General features: G+C 44.9%; 1 protein-coding gene and 1 long non-coding RNA gene across 4 annotated transcripts in view; one reads left to right on the top strand and one right to left on the bottom strand.

Moving 5' to 3' along the window:
- Positions 1–1,686: 1,686 nt before the first annotated feature.
- Lrrc52 (leucine rich repeat containing 52) lies at positions 1,687–22,240 on the bottom strand. The gene is made up of 2 exons (XM_048421546.3): positions 21,319–22,240; positions 1,687–2,138 (listed from the first exon to the last, which is right to left on the bottom strand). The coding sequence occupies exons 1-2, from the start codon at positions 21,938–21,940 to the stop codon at positions 1,819–1,821; spliced, it is 942 nt and encodes a 313-aa protein (XP_048277503.1). The 5' UTR covers positions 21,941–22,240; the 3' UTR covers positions 1,687–1,818.
- The window catches only part of LOC125391892 (uncharacterized), a 36,213-nt gene continuing 33,227 nt past the window's right edge, over positions 21,163–24,148 (top strand). For all 3 annotated transcript variants that reach the window (XR_007229311.3, XR_007229310.3, XR_007229303.3), the window contains exons 1-2: positions 21,163–21,506; positions 22,095–22,233. This is a non-coding gene — a long non-coding RNA (uncharacterized LOC125391892). The remainder of the gene's footprint in view (positions 21,507–22,094; positions 22,234–24,148) is intronic.

Genomic DNA, 24,148 nt, shown 5'->3' with positions numbered 1-24,148 from the left:
CCACTGCTGAGTGTGCAGCCCTGACAGTGGGACCGCACCCGTGTGCACTCCACTGCTGAGTGTGCAGCCCTGACAGTGGGACCGCACCCGTGTGCACTCCACTGCTGAGTGTGCAGCACCGACAGTGGGACCACACCCTGTGCACTCCACTGCTGAGTGTGCAGCACCGACAGTGGGACCACACCCGTGTGCACTCCACTGCTGAGTGTGCAACACCGACAATGGGACCACACCCGTGTGCACTCCACTGCTGAGTGTGCAGCACCAACAACGGGACCGCACCCGTGTGCACTCCACTGCTGAGTGTGCAGCACCGACAGTGGGACCGCACCCGTGTGCACTCCACTGCTGAGTGTGCAGCCCTGACAGCGGGACCGCACCCGTGTGCACTCCACTGCTGAGTGTGCAGCCCTGACAGCGGGACCGCACCCGTGTGCACTCCACTGCTGAGTGTGCAGCACCGACAGTGGGACCGCACCTGTGTGCACTCCACTGCTGAGTGTGCAACACCAACAGTGGGACCACACCTGTGTGCACTCCACTGCTGAGTGTGCAACACCGACAGTGGGACCGCACCTGTGTGCACTCCACTGCTGAGTGTGCAGCACCGACAGCGGGACCGCACCCGTGTGCACTCCACTGCTGAGTGTGCAGCCCTGACAGTGGGACCACACCCGTGTGCACTCCACTGCTGAGTGTGCAGCACCGACAGTGGGACCGCACCCGTGTGCACTCCACTGCTGAGTGTGCAGCCCTGACAGTGGGACCACACCCGTGTGCACTCCACTGCTGAGTGTGCAGCACCGACAGTGGGACCGCACCCGTGTGCACTCCACTGCTGAGTGTGCAGCACCAACAACGGGACCACACCTGTGTGCACTCCACTGCTGAGTGTGCAGCACCGACAGTGGGACCGCACCTGTGTGCACTCCACTGCTGAGTGTGCAACACCAACAGTGGGACCACAACCGTGTGCTCTGCTCGGCCGAGCACTTCAGGGAGGACAGCCGCTCATGGAGCATAGAGGCACAGGGCATCAGTTTTGGTGTCAGGCAGCCAACAGTTCAACAATCGCTCTGCTTCTTACCACACTCCTGCAAATTAGAGTTTGCTACTCTGTGGCCGAGTACCTTAGAAATACAAGGGTCACATTAACCGCTTGACCACGCTGTTGAGAGAATTAACCTAGGAGGTGAGATTGTATACAGAGCTGATTAAGTGCTAGGCATTTGATAAGAATTCTGTTACTAGTGACACCCTGTGTCTCTCACACCTCTATTTAGCCAAGGCATTGTAACATGTAATTATAGCTGATTATATTAGATGATAAGCCTGTGCTTATGTTGTTAACTGTTTGTGGACAGTGGTCAGGTTCTCACTGGTAGGCTAGACTGATATCATCTGACCATTGAGATAATTATGAGATGGGATGTGAAGATAGCTCATGGCCACACAGTACTTTTGACTTCTCTGCAGATTGTTTTTTGAGAAAGATTTTAGCTTAGATTTTTCATCTCTCTCCAGCATTTACTTTTGAGGCATAGTAATTAAATACGAGTCCACTTGCTTTTAGGGTGAACTTCCTTGGCATTTAGATGAATCCAACAACCTTTCTGGACTTCGTTTGTCTGCTGAGCTCAAGGAAGTAGGTATGGGCTGGTGGAGCAGGAAGAGACCAGCCTCAGAAACGACCACCCAATACTTTTTTATTTTACTGGGAGTCTTCAGTGTCTAAGACAGTGGTGGTAAGATGGGAGGGCGAGAGAGAAAGCAGGGAACCGGACCAGGAAAGGCACAATTGGTAGTACTGTCTGATAGCTAGGTCCGCTGAGGGAATCGGCTCGGGCCGAAGTAAGAGTTGCTTCGAAAAATCTGGTTGGTGACCCGATTCCCCGACTCATCTTCGGTGTCCTCGCCACCCGACTTTCGATGGGCGTTCTGGTATAGCACAGCACACACACCCGTGAGCCAGGCAGCCACGGTGCCGGCAGCGAAAATGCAGAAGCCGATGAGCAGTAGGAAGATGTAGTCTTGGTGGTCCAGGTGTGTGATGCACATGTACTGGAGAGGGTTCCCCACCCGTGTGATGGGCCACCCTGACAGCTCAGTGGGCTCCATGCACGTGGCGTTCTGGCTATCTGTGAAGAGAAACACAGCAGGCAGGATGCTGAAACAGCAGACTTCCTGTCGTCCTAATCCAAAGGGTAAGGGTGATTGGAACCCATGGCTCAGAGTATGGCCTGTGGGCCAACAGCACTGGTGTTGCCTAGACCTTGTTAGAAGTGCAGACTCTCGGGCCCACACCAGGCTGTCTGGGTTACCTGCTTCTCAACAAGAATCCCAGGGTGTTTGGTGGTATACAGAAATTTGAAAAGTGCTGTGCCCAGGACTATGTCTCACCCCCAGGCTTAGCTACTTGCAGACCTTGATAATGGCCTTTGCTTAAGACTGGCTCTAACGGAAGGAGAGACTCCAACAGAGAGCTGGAAGCTTAAACATGGAGTGTTGGAACTTTTGCACTAAGGCTAGCCAGCTTTCTCCTTTATCTCTCTTTTTCAACCTACCTTCATCCATCTCCTGGTCCCCTTCTCTGTACTGGAGCCTGAGCCTGCTCAGGGACTACTTTATGGTTCGAATGCAACTTGTCTGCCTAAAAGACGTATATTTGGAAACCTCAGTTCTCAGCTGCTGGTGCTATTGAGTGACTGGCCCGTGATGGGCTAACCTTGTGAAAGGACTCATTAGTCCATCAATGACTTCACAGCAATGGGCTCTTAGTGGAGGGGGCTTAGCTGGAGGAGGTGGGTCATAGAGGTGTGACTTGAAGGTTGTCTTTCCCCTGGACCCGTGCTTGCTGTCTGCTCCCTGGCTCCTGTGACTGAGTAGCTAACTTTGTTCCACTCTGGGACCACTGCCTTAATGCTCTGCCTGGGATCAAGCCATTGTAGGCTGAAGGCTATGAAGTAATGAGTTAAAGTGAATCTCCATTCCTTTAAAATTGTTTCTCTCAGGTATATTGTCACATTGATGAAAAGCCAATTGACAGAGACCATTAATATTGCCCAAGAGAGTCAGAAACCATTTACCTCAACTTTAGGGAAGGACAAGATCCCTGGGAAAGCCTCTGGTGTGTTCTTTGTATGCTAGTCTGGGAAGCTCAGCATAAAGACTTTGCCGTTAGGCAAAGCAGTTGTAGTCCTTAGCAATGCTGTTGACACTCACCAGTTGGTTGCATGAATGACTTGAATCCTCAGTCCCTTTTAGCAGCTGATGCAAAGTGCTTCTTCTAAGTGCCTCCCTACATCTAGTAACATGTACTTGCGTATAGAGCAGAAGGAAAAGAGGCTTCTTGAGCTATCTCCAGGATCCAAACCGTCATTTCCTAGTCATGTGGATTCTGGCAGTATAACTCCCTTTCCCATCCCACAGGCACAGACCGTGATGTGTATTCTCAGGGTAGTTAGCAGGGGTGACAGGCATGGCTGAGAAGAGAGGCTACTGTGCCAGGTGTGCACAGCACTTCTTGGAACACTGTCCTCAGCTCTGTTTTCTAGCTCTGTGTACTCTGCCTTGCTGATGCTGGGGTATGTTGAGGTACCCAGGCAAACATGCCCAGCATATTTGTGATGAATAGATAAGCTCCAGCCTAGAGACAAGACCACAACCAATCCTAACCCTGACTACAATTGTCTAAGCTTTCAGTGTCGGCTGGCCTATACATTTTATCTCACGTAATGCCTGTAACCATCTTGCTGCTTATAATATTTTCATCTTTGTTTTATAAACAAGGAAACGGAGACTTAGGAAGTTCCATGATTTGTGGTTCTAGATAACTCAAAGGCTCCAGATAACAGAAAGCCAGGCCGGAGCTGTTCCAGGGCGCGTAGAGACATGGGGACTAGAACCGGACATTACAGAGAAGACTCTTCTAACTTTAGAGTAGGGACTGTGCGGCTATGTGGTGGCATCGATGTCCTTGGTGACAGGGAAGTTAGGGAAGTGGGTTTGCTGGGAAATCCCAATAGAAGCTAGGGATAGGAGAATCATAGAGGAGCTGGCTGGAAGGATGTGCGGTGGGGGTGGGTGTCTGGAAAGAACAGTGGAGGGATTCCATTCCTGCCCCTTTTCTCAGTGGTCGGGTAGGAAAGTTACAAGTGGATGCAGATGAGCTGTTGGAGGAGGCTGTAAACCTGGGAGTACAAGACTGTGCCACATGCATCGCTTGCAGTGATCACTAAGGTCAGGAGAGGAAGCCATTTCCCTCTACACTGAGTGTGTCAAGTTACCCGGTGGGCCACCCTGCTCCCATCGATGGTGTTGATGAGGAGAGAAAAGGGTCTGTGGACGTGAAGACTTCCTGGGCTCTGCCTGAGAGTTCAAGAATGGAGCTAGGAGGAAGCTAGCTGCTGAAACTTCCAGGGTTCCATCCAGACAGGATTCCCAGGTCACCTGCTCAAACTGCCAGAGAAAGACAGATTTGAAAAAGGAAAACGTGGGATTCTGAGGGTCGGAGCTGTGTCTAGGGGTTTAATCTCATTCTATTTTTAAAAAGATTTGGCTTTCAAATTGGGGCTTGGGCGGCAGAGATGAGACTAAACATTAAACACACACTTCCCCATTTCAGAGCATTAACTTTGAAAGGAGCAATTAGGCAGTGATTTTAATGCATTGTTAGGCTGCTGTGCCAGTGAGGGATGTGGGTGGCTCTGTTAGGAGGGAGGCTTGGGCTTTTTTCTACAGTTCCCTTCTCTCCCCTTCCCCCATCACATCACTGTCAAGGCTGAGCTCTCTCAGTCTCCCGGCTCCGTGCTTCCAAGTGTACCAGCTATGGCCCATGTCACCCACAAATGCTAAGCTGCTTTCCCCAGGTTTAGCTTTGTCTAGACTGATATGATCCCCTTGTGGGCCTCGGAATAGCACCCGCAGCACCTTCCTGTCTCAGCGTCTGCCCACTTTGCCATGTTTCCCTAGCTTTCACCAGTCTAAGCGCCTTATGTTTTGATGGCATCTTGCCCTTCCCTCATCTGCAGCTGGCTGTGTCCTACAGCTCATGGCATTGACAGCCTCTTTCTTCAGTCTTCGTCTGATCAAGCTCTTCCCACTCTGTGAGAACCAACCCTACAGCTCCTCTACTCCTACAAGACCTTCCCTCCGACGACAGGACATGCGGTTGATCACCGGCTCCCTCCTAAACTCGTCTACAGCCTGGCCTGCTATCATTATAAAGCACAGGCCAAGTCTTCCCTGTGTGCGATGCTTATTTACATGACTGCTTTTTCTAACCTACCAGAGGGAGTTTTAGCTATTGGAGATGTAAAATATATCTGATCTTTATTTTTATTAATAAGAGCTATTATTCACTGCTATCCGTCAGTATTTGGAGCATTTTTTTAAAGTAATTTGTAAAGATAATTGGATTCTAGTTAAATTCTTAAAGACAATTGGATTCTGGTTTAATTCTACTGTTGGTAGAAACATGTTCTGTCATTTTGAAAATCCTTAGAAATTTTTCGATAATTTGCATTATGTCATAGCATCAGGCCAATTTTAGTGAATTTTCTTTGTTCTGAAAAATACATATATCTTTATTTAGTATATTGTTCTGTTCAACATCCCTTAGATTAACATCCCTTAGATTGTGGTATTATAGAGATCTACACCTTGCTGACTTTTTAAGTTTTATCTTTGTACGTGTGTGTGTGTGTGTATGTGTGTGAGAAGGCTGGAGGTTGACATCTTCTGTTAGTCTCTCTCTTATACATTTGAGACAGTCTCTCACTGAACCTGGAGCTCGCTGTTTTGGCTTGTCTGGTCTGGTCTGTCTGCACCCCTCCAGTACTGGGTTATAGAAATGTGTGGCCAAGTCTGACTTTCATCATGGCTGCTGGGGATCTAGTCTCAGGTCCTCATGCCTGAGATGTAAGGACTTTACCCACCAACTCATCTCCTCAGTCTCCCCTGCTTACTTCTTAATCTATAATTATCGATTGTCCCTGAGTTCTTGTTGGTTGTCTGTCTGTTCCTGTGAGAAGGAATCTTACCTTTTATAGACACATTCTAGCTCCAAACCCTCACCTAACAGTCAGTGTTCCTTTTAGTTCTGTCCTATTTTAACCCATGTTAAAAAGATGCATGGAAAGTTATGCCTGTGCCTTTTCAGCTATTGACTAAGAGCTCTCAATGTCAGCAAAGATTCTTGTTGTGAAGGTACCTTCCCCTTAGTGTGGCTGGACTCAACTCCTTTCGGAGAGTGTTTGCGCTGCTTGTCTTTTCCGCTCTTTTAGTGTTTCAGTTTTCCTGTATTTAAAGTACGTTTTTGTGAACAACTTCCAGATGGGATTTTCCCTTCACTCAAGCTAGTAAACTGTCTGTCTGTCTGTCTGTCTGTCCACTGACATTTTGTATCTGGAAACTTACTTGTTTTCCATTTATTTCATTTATGTCCCATTTTTTTTTTACTTTTTTTGCCTTCTTCTTTATTATTTAAATCCACTTTCTTAGCTTGTTAGTAATGTATTATTTTTCTAGTCTGATTTGGTGACTTCAGAGATTATATACCTGTGTACTGATGGTGGGGTATTTGATGTGTGCCAAGTATCACATGAAGCATTTATAAAATTTAGCTATAAAACCTACTGTGAACCAGCTTGGAGGGTTGATTTAAATACTGTCAGGCTAGGGAACGAGTAAACTATAGTCTATCCTTCCCTCTTACATAGGGCTGCCACATGCTATCTTCTGACCAGCTCCAAGGGGCTCCTTTCTAATTATAGATGTGTATCTAGGCCCTGATAGCCCTTCTTTCAATTACTCTAGTGGGCCCAGAGCATCTGCCCCAGTTAAAACTCCCAGGCACAATTACAGATGTTATTAATGTTTAACTACTTGAGAATAGTTCCTAAGGAAACATAAACTATCACCTTGTTTATTTCTGCACAGAGCGTCTTACTCACAGGCAGTAAACATGTCTTCCAGAGCCAGGTGTGTGCAGACACCAGGGAGTCTGTGCTTCAGAACCACACATGAGCTGTAAAAGGCTATGAAGCCTCCCTTTGAACTTGGGCTTCTTCTAAGAGGAACCTTTCTTTGGCCTGCAGAAAAGATCATAGTTCTGGGCAAGGGCCATGCTCCAGATGTCCAGGTATTTGGTACAGAATCAAGCAGGCCCCAGGCAGGCTACATCCTATTGTGTGCTCAGTGAACTCTCTGGGTTTTGGTGGGGGTGAGCCTCAAGGAGGTGGCAGGGTACAAGGCGAGGGTGGAATTGGAGGACATCCCTTCAGTGACCTCCCGAAACACCAATTTTTATTTTTTTTCCATTTCTTTTACTTCCTTCCAGGTTCTTTCCTTTCTTCCCTGCTGTATTTAGGATTTAATGTAGAGACTAGTGCATAGTAGGTAACATTTATCACTGAGTGAGATTCCTAGCCTCTTTAAAATGGTTTGAAATAGAGTCTCATTGGGTTTCCCAGGCTGTGAACTCATTCTGTCTGTATTCCAGTCAGGTTTTGAATTTAGCAGTCCAACACTAAAGCTGGTGGGCAGGCAAGGCCTTTACCATGGTTTTATGAATCTTTTTACTTCTGACATGGGTTCTACTTTTGCCAGCCAGGATCTTTGTTTCTTCAACACCCAGTTACCTTCCTATGATATCCTAAGCCGGGGCTCACCAAACTACAACCTGCTTTCATAATCTTTTCTGTCATAAAATTACTCTGTGCTGGCTAGTTTTATATCAATTTGACACAGCTAGTATCATTTTGGAAAATGGAAGCTCAATTTAGAAAATGACCCGACCAGATTGGCCTGTGGCCAAACCTGTGGTGAACCCCCATGGATTACAAACAGTTTATAACGTTTCAGGAGTGAAGGGCACTGCTACTCTCCACTGGACCAGGAAGAAACAAAGAACTCTCTTTGCTCACATCCCATAGTCAAGGCAGAAGCAAACACTGTGGGTGCTGCCTTCTCTATTTTGTGCCTCAATTCTTAGTGTTCTTACCACGTGCAGTGTTACCCTGGTCTGAGTCACCATCCTTCCTCACTTACCCCCCTTTTCTGACAACCTCTCCTCCACACAGCAGCAGGAGCCAACTGTCAATCACAAAGCGTGTTACTACTCTGCCAAAAGCCCTTTCAGGCCTCCTTGTCATATTAGCATACAACCCGACACTCCCGTGGCTTGTTTGCCATGTGGCCTGCCTTCTGACTAGTTGTTTCTGTCTCAGTCCTTTCCGTTCCCCTGCTTCCCTCTACTCCAGCCATGCTTGCCTTCTAGTGTGTTAGACGCATTCCGTCTTAGGATCTTTACCTTCGCTCGTCCCTTGTCTAGAAAGACCCTCCTTACCTTGCTTCCATTCTCCATGGCTTGACCTTCACTTTATTCAGCCCAGAAGCCACCAACTGGAGACCTCCTGATCTGAAGCAGCTACCCAGAGCTTCTGTGCTTGGCCCCTAGAGTCCTTTATTGTAACCTCCTTCCCTTTGCTGTTCTCATTTTGTTTTGAGTTCGATGATACCAGAGACCGTGATTCCCCATACGTGTATTTAATGGCGTGTTCTCTAGTCTGAATTTACTAATGTTCACCATCTCAGTTGGGCTGGTTATCCTTAGCCTTCTTAGCACCCCTTCTTCAAGAGCACTGGGAACACCAGCAATGGGAAATAACAGGACTTGAGATACCTAAGCTGACCAGAAAAGAGGACAGACGGGGCTCTGGGAAGACGAAGTTAGTGTCAGCGGGCTCCAGCTGGCCCTGACTCCCACAAAGCCCCTTCCCTCCAAACATGCACAGGCATCACTAGCCTTTCACACAGTCCCCTGTCTACTGCTGTTGATTGTAACAGACTAAATGATAAGTAAAAATGGCTTCTAAATAGCCTCCAGCTATGACAGACTATTCCATAGAAAAAGAGCTGGATGTGAGGTAACCAGAGAAGACCCCAACTACATCTCAGTAGGTGATAAGAGTTACCTTTCAAGCAGGCAAAGCTAAGGTGGAGTTTGGCTGCTGCTGTGATATGATACTGGGGATCAAACTCAAGGTCTCACATCTACTCAGCAAATATCCTACTACCAAGAAATAGACTGACCCCTGAAACATCTGCTGTTTGCTTTGTTCTTGAGACAGGGTCTCATTGTGTAGCCCTGATTGACCTAGAACTTGGTATAGACCATAACAGCTTCAAACTCACAGAGATTCTCTTGCCCCTGCCTGTAGCCTGAGTGTTGGGATTATACGCGCATGGACGGAGCTGCCTGTTTGAAATCGCTGTGTCTTTCATTTAAAAACTACTTGACTGGGCTGAGAAAAAAAAAAAATCTCATTCAACCCAGGCCTGTCATGGCAAAACTACTGGCTGCTTAGATAAACAAATGTGAGGCCATAGTCTAATTAACAGCTACCAGGCCATCAAGGGTCTAAGACCAGGAACACCTACAAGGTCAGAACATAGCAACTCCAGCACTCACTAAATCTCACACACAGTCAAGATTAGTATCTAAAAAGATGAGGTCAGAGATGTACAGAGGGAGGCTTCAGTTACCTCTAACTGGGGGCCAGTATGTGATTATCTCCCTGGTTGGGCCATAAGAACATGCAGTGTTACCCCCAATTGACTTGGCTCTAATATGCTCAGAGAATTAACCAATCTGAGCAGACATCACCCCAGTCTTTGTCCAGTTTCTGTCATCTTGCACCCCCCCCCCCACAAGCAGCTTAGTGCTGCCCACACAGGTTCGTCCATTGTCTCTGGAAGCTGCCCTGATCCCTTTCTTCTGCAATAAATCTTTAGTTTTGAAAGTTCCCTTTGGTCTCTTTAATTTCTCACTTTCCCTTAATACAGTTTGCTTTTTCTTTGCTTATACTCCCGTGAGTTCACATATTTAACCATCATGAGCATGAGGCAATGAACTAGAGAGCCTCTGTCCCAGGTTGGCACCTTCAGTTCCTGGTCACAGCTCTCTGGACCCCAAATCCTCATTGCCCTGAAATGAATTGCATTTCTGCCATGGTGTGCTGTCTCACCGCAGGTCTGAGACCATGAGGCCAATTGATTCTGGACTTAATCCTCCCAACTCTGAGCCAATACTCACGTTCTCATGCTAGGTCGGAAATGTCAGGTATTTTATTATGGTGGTGGGAAGATGACTGAGCAAATGTGCAGCTCAATGTATCTCCCAGTATCGCCTTAGCTAAACCTTAGGAGTTATCCTTTACTTTTCTCTTCCTCCAATTTTCCCAATTTCATTCATTCATTTGATGCAGTATTTATTGGGCATTTTCTTTGTCAGATTTTGTGCTATTTTCTAAAGGTGTAGGCATACTGTCATAGTTCCCCAGTATATTAAGAAGTTAAATTAATACAAATTTATTACCCACACTTTTGCCGGAGAGGAAGTATAAGGAACCACGAGAAGGCCAGTTCAGTCCGAAGTCCTATTGTTTCTACCTTCCAAATTCTTTCCTACGTCTCTGCACCTCCATTCCCACTGTTGATAATAGGCTATTTTCTGCCTCCTGTGTGTCTACAAGGGCTTAATTCCCAACTCTGTCTCCAGGCCTTTCAGGGCTTCTTCGCACGATCCATTGCATGGTCCCCAGATAATTATTCAGGGTCAATTAGGATAGACCCTCATCTCATTTTCTAGTTGCATCCATCATGCTGGATTCCTCCAGGATAAGGTGCTCTTTGTCTGTAGAGATGAGGAGACTCAGGTCGGCTGTTCTAGTCAGCCTTTTACTGAGCTTTTCAGAAGCCTGGGTTTGCTGGGTGGTTTGAGAACTCACATGGAGAAATCTGGTGCTTCACAGACTGAAAGACCTTTAGACAAGTTACTCTCTGGAATCCCCTTTGGGTTGAGCAAGGGAGTCTATCAGAATCACTAGTTAGCCATTCTTTTGGGGGGTGATTTAATCACTTCCCTTTCTGCCCCCTTACTGCTCTCAGAAAGATGATCACCTAGCATTAAGGCCAGGGAGTATTTTATGAAACACGAGAGCCAGGCTGGCAGAACAATTGATAATGTTTGAAGCATCTGCTGCATAGAAATTAGTTCTGATTTTCTCTCAACTCCTCTTCCCACATCTGCCTCTGGTCTTTATTTCAATTTCTCTGGTGGAGGAACCTGGAGCTGAGTTAACATTTATTGTGAAATGGTGAAAGACCTGAATTCATTCTGGAAATGTAAGTTTTGACACAGCTAAGGGTGACTTTGTATTTGGTGTGTTGAAATGGGGCCCATTATCCTATTACAGCTGCCTGGCTACCGGATAAAAGAGCCTCAGAATGAAACTAAGATGTTCTCTGCTCAGATGCTTCCAAAATGATCTGGACCAGAAGCAGCACATGACCCAACCCATCTGCTCCCTGCAGATATCCCTTAGTTGCTTTGTGTACCCACCTCTGCGGCACCCTTGCCTAGATTCCCCCTTGACTTTTTGTTTCCACCACTGGGCTTGATTAGATCTGCTTAAGGACTACAATTTAAGAGTTGACACAAAGGGCCCTCTGTCCTAAAACTGCTCCATTCTCAATTCTGGTCGCCAGTCACTTTCTGAATTCTTAATTTCTGATTGTTTCCTGTCAAGCTGCAAATGCCCGAGAGGGAAACATTTCAAAACATTATTACCCATTAGCATCTCAGTGTGAATTAATTTCTTCTCTACTTGGAACAGCCCCAGAAGCTCTAGAACACAGAACATTGACAAAGTCTCTCTGAGAAGTGACCTAAGGACACTTGCATTGGCAGTTGGATGACTCAGAACTCAGAGTGTGGGATTTTTGTGCTCATTAGAGTTTAAAGATCTCGGTTTGGGTGTGTCAGGCCTGAGAAGAAAGACTGGGGCACTGGCTCCCTTGTGGTAGAGGACCAGTTGACGGAGCTTAACACTGGCAGTAGAAGAACGACAGCGTTAGAGGCTTCCTGCTTCTTAATTTCCTTGCTAACTGTGGTTGTAGCCATCTTTCCTAGGAATACCTCCATCTCCACTTTCCCCCATAGGCCCTTGTTTGTCTGGGATCCTGTCTGTTGAGCACTGCTCTCTTCTGTCATGAATGTCTAATTTTTCTATTTAGGTACCAAGCCTGCCCGATGAAAAGGTCTTAGAGAATTTCAAGTTCTCTTCTCCCACTTTAAAGACAAGAAAGGTGAAGGAATAGATCTCCTAAGGTCACCCAGCGGGTTGCTGCAACTTTCTGGCCACTCTGTTTTACATCTGTGTCTTCTGTCCCTAGGTGGTCTTACTAGGTAGGAATTAGGACCTCTTTGTGTCACAACAATCTTCATACATTTTGCACTGGTGCGGGAGAATTGTCTGTATTCTGTCAATCATGTTTTAAATAAATGCTGGTTGGCCAGGCAGGAGGTGTAGGCGGGAAAACCAGACAGGAAGTGGAAATGATGCAAGGAGAGCAGGAGAATTCTGGGGAGGAGGAAGTTGATTCCTCCCACTCCTGCCCAGATCACTGAAGCAGCAGGATGTGAACTGCCCCACTGAAAAAGGTACTGAGCCACATGGCTAACATAGATCAGAAAAATGGGTTAATCAAGATGTGAGAGTTAGCCAGTAAGAAGCCTGACCTAATGGGCCAATCAGCTTTATAACTTACGGAGTCCTCTGTGTGGGTGATTTTCTCTGGGACTAAACAGCTGGGGGATCGGACAGGACAGAACCACAAACAAACAGGCCCCCTCATGTTACATTGCACATGTAAGAATATAATAAATGTTCTAGAGGCAAATAGGTTGATGTGCGCAGTAACAAAAGATAGTGTAAAAATGGAGAACAACCTGGAACCTGGATGTCTGGATCCATCCATGCTGGGCCAGACCCACTGGTCACTTACCTGTGAGGACACTGGATATAGGTTGGGTATGAAACAGTTCCTAAAATCTCATGTTAACTGCTTGATCACCAATGTTCAGCTGTGGGGGCTTTGGGACGTGACTGAATCATGGGTTCGCTGACCTAATCCGTGGGTTAACTCATTGAGGAATTCTTAATTTGAGGTCATTATTGGAAGGAAGTAGAAACTAAAATGTGGGGCCTTGTTGTAAGAAGTAGGTCACTTTGTTGTGGGTCCTTTCTCCTTTATCTCTCTGCCATAAACCTAAAAACCACGGAGCCAGTCAACTGTGAACTTAAATCTTTGAAACATAAACCCAAACAACTTTTTTCTCTTTTAGGTTGTCTTCTCAGACATCTTATCACAGCAAAACAAAACAAGACAAAACCCCCAAACACCAACCAACCAACCAAATAGCCCCTCCAACACAAACCTAACACACTACAGATTCTAAAGCCTCAGCTTCCCCAGTGCTGTGAGAGCCACTGTCCTGTTTGGCTATCAAATGGACAGACGTGAAATAACAATCAGAAATGCAGTCCCTTGGTACTCCAAATTTCAAGAGCTCAATAGCTGCATACAGATAATGGCTACTGTATTGGCTATCACATATAAAGTGTTTCCAGTGCTGCAGAAACACCTGCTGGGCTGCCGTGGGCCAGGCTTTGGGGGCAAAGGGGAAACAGACATAGAGACCAGGAGCTCAGAGTTGAGTGAGGTTTTGGAAAACATCCTAGAAATATTTAAGCCTGTCCCACTAGGACAAACAAATATCCCAGAGAGAATTCAACTTCCACTCTCACCTTCAGATAGCCCTAATGACTGGAAAATTACAGCTTCGGCCAGGAATTAGTTCACCTACTTGCTGACCTGGGCTAAAAAGGAACTGGAATGCACGCATCTGTTTTTAACCCTGTACTCACCAAGGCTCAGCAGGATACCTGACCACTGGCATATCAGGGCATGCTTCCGTTTCTGCTATCCTCTGCATTTGGAAAGTGAACTGTGTAAGACTGAATGCTTTCATGCATCTGGTTAGAGTGTCATTGTAGGATTTTTTTTCAATTTTTAAATTTTTTATTCATTTTTATTGAGCTCTACATTTTTTTTTCTGTTCCCCTCCCGTTCAGTCCTTCCCCAAGGTCCCTATGCTCCCAGTTTACTCAGGAGATCTTGTCTCTTTCTACTTCCCATGTAGATTAGATCTATTTAAGTCTCTCTTAGTATCCTCATTGTTGTCTAAGTTCTCTGGAATTGTGGTTTGTAGGCTGGTTTTCTTTGCTTTATGTTTAAAAACTACTTAGGAGTACATGTGATAATTGTCTTTCTGTGTCTGTATTATCTCACTCAAAATGATGTCCATCAATTTTCCTGCAAAATTCAAGATGTCATCATTTTTTTGTGCTGTGTAGTACTCCATTGTGTAAATATACCACATTTTTCTTTTCCATTCTTCAGTTGAGGAACATTTAGGTTGTTTCCAGGTTCTGACTATGACAAAAAATGCTGCTATGAACATAGTTGAGCACATATGTAATTCTTTCGATAATAGTACTAAGTGCCTTACCAATTTGGGAAAGTTTCAATATTCCTGTTTTGTTCAGTATTATGATGAATTGAGGTGAGCAGAACATTTCAGTTTCCTGTACAGCCCACCTTGCAGGGGTGCCCTGAGCCCAGAATGTGATATAGGACAAGGACATATCCTCATATAATTTCTTAAGACTCCTTCATTTTCCTTCAGCACCTCTGCTTCCTTCAAGGTTTTCCACTATTGCAGGATTCATCTTGCTAATATCTTATCCATTCCTCTTATAGGAAAGCTGATAACAGTGCAAGGATACTTGCATTATTCTCCTCAGGAGGTTAGTATTCTAGCAGGGACCTCTTCAAGGTCATGGCATTTGGGGTGTGAATATCCTTTATCTAATTTCAGCTCAGTGGTAGGCAGCAGTTAGGAGGAAGTATTAGAGCGAGGTTTTGCTCAGCACTTACAAGTTGCAAAGCTATGCCCCCCCCCCCCACACAGCTGGGCTGCCTTTCTTGCCTACTGCTGTGTCCATCTATAGCTGCCTCTGGAAGTGGGATTTTCTTTAGGATGAGCTTTAAGACCCAGATTCAGTGCAGGCACAGCCACCTTGGGTGCTGGTCCACCCTGGGTCTCATAGCTTGCTGATAGGTAACCAAATTTTGATTTTGACCTTCACTTTGACTTTCTGAGAGTCTGTGTTCACAATTTATCTAATATCCTGCTCCTTCCCAGGAGTCCTCTTGCCTCTTTCCTCGTGTATTACAATTCTGGGATTTAATGATCACCTTCCCAAATTCTATGCACACCCAATCTGTGTCTCTGTCCTGTTTCCTGGACAATATTTTGTGTGTTGAACCTTCCTGAAGTCTACCCCTGTTCAACGAGCCACTTGGCCGACATCTTCTCTACAGTACTGTGCATTTCTCTTATGTCTACAACTGTTTACAGAAGGTTTATAAAGTGTCTCGCTTAATGCTAACAGCAGTTCCTAAATGTTCTCATCTCATCATTATGACAGCCCTAGGTAGGCTGGTGCTATTATTATTCATGCCTTAAAGATGAGGTGATAAATTGAAGGTCAGAGAGGTTAAATGACTTATCTGATAGCTTATAGATAGTATCAGGCTGGGATCATAATCCAAGTCTATTTCTCTTCAGAACCTGGGCTCTCAGCACTATGCTCCGCTGTCTTGCATGGTGACTGTCCATCACTTGTAGCCAAGGTTGGTATAAGTGTGTGACTAGGCATATACTGGCTCCAGTTTTATTTAGGTCTGTTGTGCCCCAGACTTTGAGACACATATTGATGGTGCTGATCTCCAAGGGTCATGTGAGTCTCCACATATGGCCCTTCTGAGCTTGGGGTTAGTTAGACTCATTGGCAATTGTTCGGTAATGGGAGTCACTCAAAATACGTTTGATAAACAGATGAACTAAATGGTAGCATGGTAATCTGTTAGTTCACTGCTTTTTTTTTAAAAAAATTATGTTTTAGATCCATATCTATTGCCATGCACAAAACTCAACTTCACATGGATTAAAGACCTCAACGACACTTAACCTCATAGAAGACAAAGTGGGAAATACACTTGAACACATTGGCACAGGAGACCACTTCCTAAATATAACACCATTAGCACAGACTCTGAGAGAAACAATTGATAAATGGGACCTCCTGAAACTGAAAAGCTTCTGTAAAGCAAAGGACATGGTCAACAAGACAAAATGGCTCCTACCGAACAGGGAAAGATCTTCACCAACCCCATATCAGACAGAGGGCTGATCTCCAAAATGTACAAGGAACTCAAGAAGTTGGTCATCAAAAGAACAAATAATCCAATTAAAAAAAATGGGTTCAGACCTAAACAGAGAGCTTTCAACAGAGGAATCTAAAATGGCCTAAAGACACTTAAGAAAATGCTCAACATTCTTAGCTATCAGAGAAATGCAAATCAAAACAACTCTGAGATTCCATCTTATACCTGAAAGAATGGCCAAGATTAAAAAAAACCCAGAAAAACAAAACAAACAAACAAACAAACACCGGTGACAACTTATACTGGAGAGGATGTAGGGTAAAGGAAACACTCCTCCATTGTTGGTGGGAGTGCAAGTTGGTACAGTCACTTTGGAATTTAGTATGGTGATTTCTCTAAAAATTAGGAAACAGCCTACTTCAAGACCCAGCAATACCACTTTTGAGTATATACCCAAAGGATGCTCAATTGTACCACAAGTACCTGTGCTCAACTATGTTCATAGCAGCATTGTTTGTCATAGTCAGAACATGGAAACAACCTAAATGCTCCTCAATCAAAGAATGGATAAGGAAAATGTGGTACATTTACACCATGGAGTACTACACAATTGGTGGAGGGGGGTGGTAAATAATGATATCTGCGGGCAAATAGTTAGATCTAGAAAACATCATATTGAGTGAGGTAATGCAGACCCAGAAAGACAAATATAATAAAGTGACTTTTAGACATAAAGCAAAGAAAAACCAATCTATATACAATTCACAATCCCAGATAACCTAGACATCAAAGAGGATCCTAAGAGAGACATACATTGATCTAATCTACATGGGAAGTAGAAAAAGACAAGATCTCCTGAGTAAATTGTGAGCATGGGGGTCATGGGAGATGGTATAAGAGGAGGGGAGAGGAAGGGAGGAGAATGGGAAAAAATATATAGCTCAATAAAAACTATTAAAAAAGAAAAAATATTTTTATTTTATGTGTTTGCCTGCATGTATTGTAAGTGCACTGCATGTATGCAGTGCCTGCAGAGATCAGAAGAGGGTGTGTCAGATCCCATGGAACTGCAGTTACAGACAGTGTTTAGCTTTTCTGTGAGTGTGGGGAGCTAGGGAACTGAATCAAGGTCCTTTTCAAGAACAAGTGATCTTACCCTGAGACATCTTCCCAGCACCTCACTTCTTGCTTTAGAAGGTACATGTCGACTGACAATGCAGCGACATACTGCCCTTCATACTGTGCTACAGGGACCATACAAATGCTAAGATACAGTATCTTCTCGCATCAACAGAACCTCCCTTTACAAACTGGATTCTCCTTTACAACCAGGCTACTTTGCTTGTGTCACTGACGTTCTTCCTGTGCCCTGAACTGTGGCCATCTGGGGGAGAAGTGTGAGTTCCATTCTAGAACATGTCAAGCTCACCATTTTGCCAACAAATGTAGGATATAAGTAGGAGAGATTGCAATTGAGAGTTCACCAGGGCTGTTAATCTATAGCAAAAGGATTTTTACCCTGTAAAATAATTACAGGAGAGTCAAGTGAAATAATACCTGCTTTGCCTTAAATGTTACTGAAGGATGAGAGGCATCTACTGAATTTTACTGTGTGTTCAATTTGGTGTATGTTTGTGTGCCTGTTCATTTATACATGTATGTATGTTATATATATATAATATATATACAATTCATAGACACACACATACACACATACATATATACTTACATATGGTGATACCTACCTTTGTGTTTGTGTATATGTTCATGTGTTTTTATGTATATTTACATATGTGTATGATCATGATTTTGTTTTTTGGTTTTTTTCAAGACAGGGTTTCTCTGTGTAACAGCTCTAGTTGTCCTGAAACACTCTATAGATCAGGCTGGCCTCGAACTCACATTGATCTGCCTGCCTCTGCCTCCCAGTTGCTTGAATTAAAGGCGTGTGCCACCACCTCCTGTCTCATGCTCTTGTTTGTGTATATATGTTCACACATGTGAGAAAGTGCAAGGAAGGAGAAGGAAGAGGAAGAGGAATGAAAGGATGAATATGAGCTTGAACAAGATGCAGATGAGGACCAGCTCTAAAATAGACTTCTTTTAGAGTTTGGGGGGACTGTGTGAAATCTGTGAAGGTAAAGGAATATTCCAATTACTTTGTGGTAGTGACTGTTAACCAAAAAAAAAAAAAATCTTTTGTGAGTCCTAAGAAGTAGACAGATATAAAATAAAACTAATTTAGTTATAGTTAACTAACCAGATGTAAGATGATAGTGATATAGTTTTCAGATTTAAAAAATGATGCATTATCATAAAGATCTTGCTATTGCATCTATATTTCCCGAAGGTCCATGTGTTAGAGGTTTGACCCCCATAGTTCATGCAGCTGTTAGTAGGTGGGGGAACTTGTGCAGCTCTGTGCATGCCCTTGAAAAGGATATTGGGACCCCAGTCCCTTCAGTTCTCTCTGCCACAGGCTTTCACTGTGACACATTGCTTTGCTTCAGGCCCAAAAGCAGATCATGGAAACTTCAAAACTCTGAGGCAAAATAAGTAGATTTTTTTTTTCAGGTATTTTGTCAACTCACCCTAAAGTGCATAGCTCAGACCTCAACTTGAAATCAATTAAAAAACAAAACAAAAAACAAAACCAAAAAAACCCATTTATTTTGGTGTGATTTTGGTCAAGCCAGCCAGTGTCCTCATCCAATGACAGGATTAAAAGTATTAGTTTTGGTCTCTTCCACAGGGTAGTGCACAGAATTTATTTAAGATTTGGTGTAATAGTCAAGCAAAGAAAATGAGACCTGTGAGGAAAAGCCGTCCCTGTTGCGGAGATTTCTCTGGCCTTGGCGGAGTCGTGTTTACTGAGCTATCAGCAAGGAACAGTAACAATGGGATCGTATTTCTCCAAGAAGTGGTCTGGAAGGCGACCCTGGGCCTCTGGACAGCAGAGGGGACGAGCAGATCCACAGTTGTGGGTCCCAGTGGCTCGTAGAGGGAAATGGTGTCTGCCTTTTATCCGTGAGGGATTTATGAGCATGGCAAGACAGCTTTGCCTTCTGCTGTCTTTGAAAACATGCAGTGAAACAGACCTGTTTTATAATCTTGTTCAATTACGGATTGAATTGAATGAGTCAAGGAGTCCAAAAGAGTCAGCCTGAAAATTCTGAGAAGACTTAACTCTAAAAGCGGAATTTGATTAAGGAGAATTACATGAGGGGTGGAAGCTTGGTGAACTGCATGGTAGGCTTGGGAGCTGGAAGAGAGGGTGAATTGCCACGGCGTAGTCAGCTAGGGTAGGAAGTTGCAACCTGGTGGCCACTACTCAAGGGAAATCTGCCTGTATACTTGGATCATACATGACTTGCACAAGGTTGGGCCTGTCAACGTTCTGTGATGGGTGGGGCTCCTAAGGTCTTACCCCTACCTGAGGAGCTTTTGGCAGTTAGTGGTTACCAGGGAAGGGGAAGACCTTTTCTCCAGCGATGTAGCCAATGATAAGTTGCCCATGTTCCTGTATTCCTATAAATACCTTGCTCTGTTCATGTGAACAACTCTAACCTCATCGATCTCTCTCACACACATAGATACATATGTGCTCACACACAGGACATGAAAGAAGAAGGGAGGCTAGCTGGAAAGAAAATGATTAGTAGGAATGGAAGGGGTAAGAGACACGATGGGGGAGTGACCGTAACATATGTGATTAACAAGTGCTAATTAACACATTTGATCCCTAAAAATGTGTATGTGAGGATTTGATTTGGTGTAATATCCAAGCAAAGAAAACGAGACGTGAGGAAAAACTGTCCCCACTGCAGAGATCTCTCTGGCTGTGGCCAGATAAATCTGGGGATGGACAGGAAAAGGTGATCTCTTTGCACCAGATACATACATGAACTGACAGGAACACTCACATTTAGGAATTACATTTAATGCATGGAAGTTGGCTATCTATTAGAGTGATGGACACAAGACATTCTCTGACTCTTAGGGAAGATGGCCCAGATGGTATCATCGCCCCTGTCTTCAGTCTTAGTGCTACTGGGGAGGCTTCTGACAGTCACAGTTCCTTCTTGTTTATTCTAACCATTCCAGCTCAAGTCTCTGGCAGCAGGGTCAGATGCCTTCTTAAATTCTGCCTGGGAATCCTGGCTAGATTCACTCTAGTGTACTTCCTGCCCGGAAGGCCTTTGAAGACCTGGCCACTGAGAGGTCCGGAGGGCAGATTTTTCCTTGTGGTCATCATGTCTCTCTTCCCACAAGTTCTTGCACTGTCATTCTTGACCAGGAATTGCCAAGCAGGGACAATACCAGTGGCTCAGGGCTTTCTGTGAGGGGCCTCATTCTCTGAAGCTCTGGTTTCCCTGAGGTTGAAGGATACAGCAGAGCCCCTGGGAAGAAGCTGTGAGGCATTGGGGCACTGAAAGAGCCATGGCAGAGAGGCTGGGGTCAGTGCCCAGAGTGGCAGCACCTAGCTTGGGACTCTCCCAGGTCAGGGTCTAACCCTAGCCCTAACCCTAGCCTCAGTCAGCTTGACACTGAGCGCTGTGATCTGCCCTCTGAGTCTCGCTCCTCTCTCCTTCCTTATGGGGTCAGCATTTCAAAACAAATCAGACTTCCCTTCTCTCCTGCCTGCCAATGTCCCTCTAGCTCCCACGTCCCTCTCCCCGGGGAACTTTCCCTTCCACATCTCACAGCCCAGTTGGATTCTCTCTTACCTCTGAATGGCTGAATTTATTTTAGACCGTGGAAAAATTCAGTCACTGCATTAATCAGATTAACACAGTGTACCAGTGGAGCCCAGTGTCTCTGAATTATCTGTTACCTTACAACTACAATACTTATCATTTACACAAGTATTTTTGGGGCTACAATTCTGCAAATTATGTAATATTACCAGTTTTATGGATGGGAAACTGAGGTGCAGAGAAATGAGATTTTTCTAAAGGCAGACAATAGTAGGTGACCCGTTTGAATTCTGAATTCTCATTCTAGAACTTTTCCTATGAAGCCTTATTGCCTCTCCTGTCACCCCAAGGAGGGGCCAGGTCAAACAACAGTGCTTTGAATTATTTTCACCCAGTTTTCCCTCCCATTCTGACCAGCTTTTGACTTACCTTTTCAGAAACCAACTCCTCACATTCTCTTCCCCACTCCCAATCAGTCCCTCACCTGGGTGGTCCATTTTGGACACTAATAAGTAAATGGCGAAGTTCAGGAAAGAACAGTTGCAATTCCAGGGGTTTCCACTTAGGTACAGGGTCTGGAGTACCGCCAGGTGGTGCAAGGCATCGTGGTCAATGGTCCGCAATCCGGTGTTTCTGAGGTCCAGGTACCTCAGAGAGCTGGTGTTGGCAAAGGTGTGTTTGTCAAGGGACAACAGGTGAGGGTTGTTGGAAATGTTCAGCCGCACCAGGTTGCTGAGCACCGAGAAGCTGAAAGGGGAGATGGAGGTGAGGTTGTTGAAGCTGAGGTCAAGGTAGATGAGTTTGAAGACCCCGATGAAGGTATAATCCATCAGCTCTCGAATCCGGTTGTTCTGACAGTCCAGGTAAACAAGGTCACTGAGGAATCCTAGCTGCAGAGCTGGTAAGCTGGTGATTTTGTTATTGTTCAGGAGTAGCCTCCGGGTGTTCAGAGGAATGTTCAGTGGGTATTCCATTAGCTGCATACCTGTGCAAGAGACTTCTTGGGCTTGACACAGACAATTGACTGGGCAGTTGGACCCTGATACCAGCCCCATTCCTAGAGAAAAGAGTAAAAACTGGGGGCCAGAGCTTGAAGCAAGGGACATAGTAAGAAGCCACGGTTCCCCTCCTTCTACCTTCTTGAGGGCGGGCACAAGCTGTCCTGATCTGAAGGCTGCGGAGGGGTGGGGCAGGGCAGGGGCTGGGTGCTGGAAAAACTGTAACACTCTAGCTTTGTGCAAAAGCAATTTTCCATTACAGGAGAACTGAACAGAAGTTGAAACACGAGGCCCAGTGCCCTGCTGCCGGCTTGGTGACTCTGCCGCTTGCTCAGTCCGGACTGCTGTTGGAAGCTTGCCCACTTGGCGACTTTGAAAGGTCTCACCCTTTCCCTGCCTTTGTAAGTGAAGGGGAGCCAGGGGAGAACCACATGACAATGAGGTTGCCAGTTGACACTTTTGTGATGTCAGCAGCCTCGGGAGTCTGCCAGGCAGAGGGAAAGGTTCTTCTCAGCTCTTCTTCCGGGTGGTGTGGGGTGTTTTGTGTATGTAGATAAGCTTGCTCTCTAGAGGAGTTGGGCGTGTGGGCTGCAGGGGTCAGGCATGAGGGTATCGTGTGTGTGTGTGTGTGTGTGTGTGTGTGTGTGTGTGTGTGTGCCAGTACATGTTTGGAGCTCATACCAACTCCTCACAGACATGTCAGAGAGGATTTGACTAGATTGGAGCCCCTAACTCATAGGGAGGACCTGGGATGCCTCAAGCCCCATCATCCTTTCTGATGAGCAACTCTCAGAGTGGATATTTTCATGGGTTCTGAATTTTGAGGGGTGCTAGTTGCTTTTAGAAGATAGGAAAGGGGTTTGCCTCTTTTGTAACAAAACAATGGGAATTTCTCTGATAGAGTGGGACTCTAAGATGTTATTTCAGCCGGGTGGTGGTGGCACATACCTTTGATCTCAGTACTTGGGAGGCAGAGGCAGATGAATCTCAGTGAGTTTGGGGCCAACCTGATCTACAAAGTGAGTTCCAGTACAGCTGGGCTGTTACACAGAGAAACTCTTGTCTCGAAAACAAAACAAAAAGATTTAATTTCTAGATTGTATGTATACATCCTTGTTTACATTTGGAGAGAGAGAGAAAGAGAAAGAGAGAGAGAGAGAGAGAAAGAGAGAGAGAGAGAGAGAGAGAGAGAAACACATTAGTATTTCGAAAAGACTTAAAAAAAAAAAAACAATTGTAAGGCACTCTACTTAAAGCCAAAACAAAAACTGAATGTGATGATACGAATCATTCCTTACTCCTTGTATTTGCTGAGAACTTTAAACACAGTGAGTACATCTCTAGCGCCACTTCCATGAGTTTCTGGAGGCGTGGGGTCTGAAAGCTCTCTCTTGGATGTGTAACCTACTCCATAGGGGAAGCATGAGGCCAGAAGTGAAGAGACAGCACCTTGGGAATTGAAATCATACACTTACGGAAAATAGGATCGTACTCTTTAGAGAGCTTCATATATAATGTAGGTGGAAATATTAATAACTCAATAAAATCTATATTTAGTTTAACATAGTGCCTGGCACTAGGCATATAATAAATATTTATTGAATGAATGATGCGTGAATGTCTCTGAAGGTTTGCTTCCTTTTCTTGCATTTCTGCCAAGAGAGAAATTAATAAAGTCAAGTGGATTCATGGCTAGTTAGCTAATGCTTGATTTTGTTTACTGACTCAGCATTTCTTGGGTGACTGGCTGGGAATTAACACAATGACTTAGGGATGTTTACTAAATTGAAAGTGACCTTCTTTGAGCAGAAATTTCAAACACTTAATGTAATGACCTAAATGATAGTTGTACTAATTGAAACAAGATTTAATTGATAGGGAAGCCAGCCTTTCTTTATAATTAAAATAAATTCTGTTAAGAAACAAACAAACATAAGCAAGTCTCTCCCTTGAGCTTAGAAAATTGCTTGTGAGATAAATTTAGAACATAAAGTCTATAGAAGGAGATTAATCTCCAAAGTGGCCATTTCCTCTGGGAGTTGCAATGCAGTGTGCTACTCAGGTGGGGTCTCCTAGGGACACTTTATTAGCTGTGGGCCATGTGTGCTGGCCACTTCGTTCGCATGCGTGATGGTCACTGACTGACCTCCAAAGCGCTCAGAATGTTTTGACTTTCTACTCTATTTTTCTGAGAACCTTTTTAATTACACTGATTTACCAATGTGCATATTTGTGGTGTCTATGTGTGTGGAGACACGTGTGTCACATTGTGCACACGGGAGTCAGAGGACAACTTGCAGAAATTCTCTTCCACTC

This window comes from Myodes glareolus, chromosome 5, assembly GCF_982192425.1.
Source record: "Myodes glareolus chromosome 5, mMyoGla1.1, whole genome shotgun sequence".
NCBI lineage: Eukaryota > Metazoa > Chordata > Mammalia > Rodentia > Cricetidae > Myodes > Myodes glareolus.
Note: the sequence above shows the minus strand (reverse complement) of the source record. Positions and strands in the feature narration are given on the sequence as shown.

What these genes read in the sequence shown, in the direction of transcription:
- Lrrc52 (XM_048421546.3), bottom strand. Translation starts at nt 21,940, where the DNA reads ATGTCCCTTGCTTCAAGCTCTGGCCCCCAGTTTTTACTCTTTTCTCTA. An exon ending in GTCCAAAATGGACCACCCAG is followed by an intron (nt 2,139 to 21,318) that starts GTGAGGGACTGA and finishes TTCTCTTCACAG; the next exon opens with ATAGCCAGAACGCCACGTGC.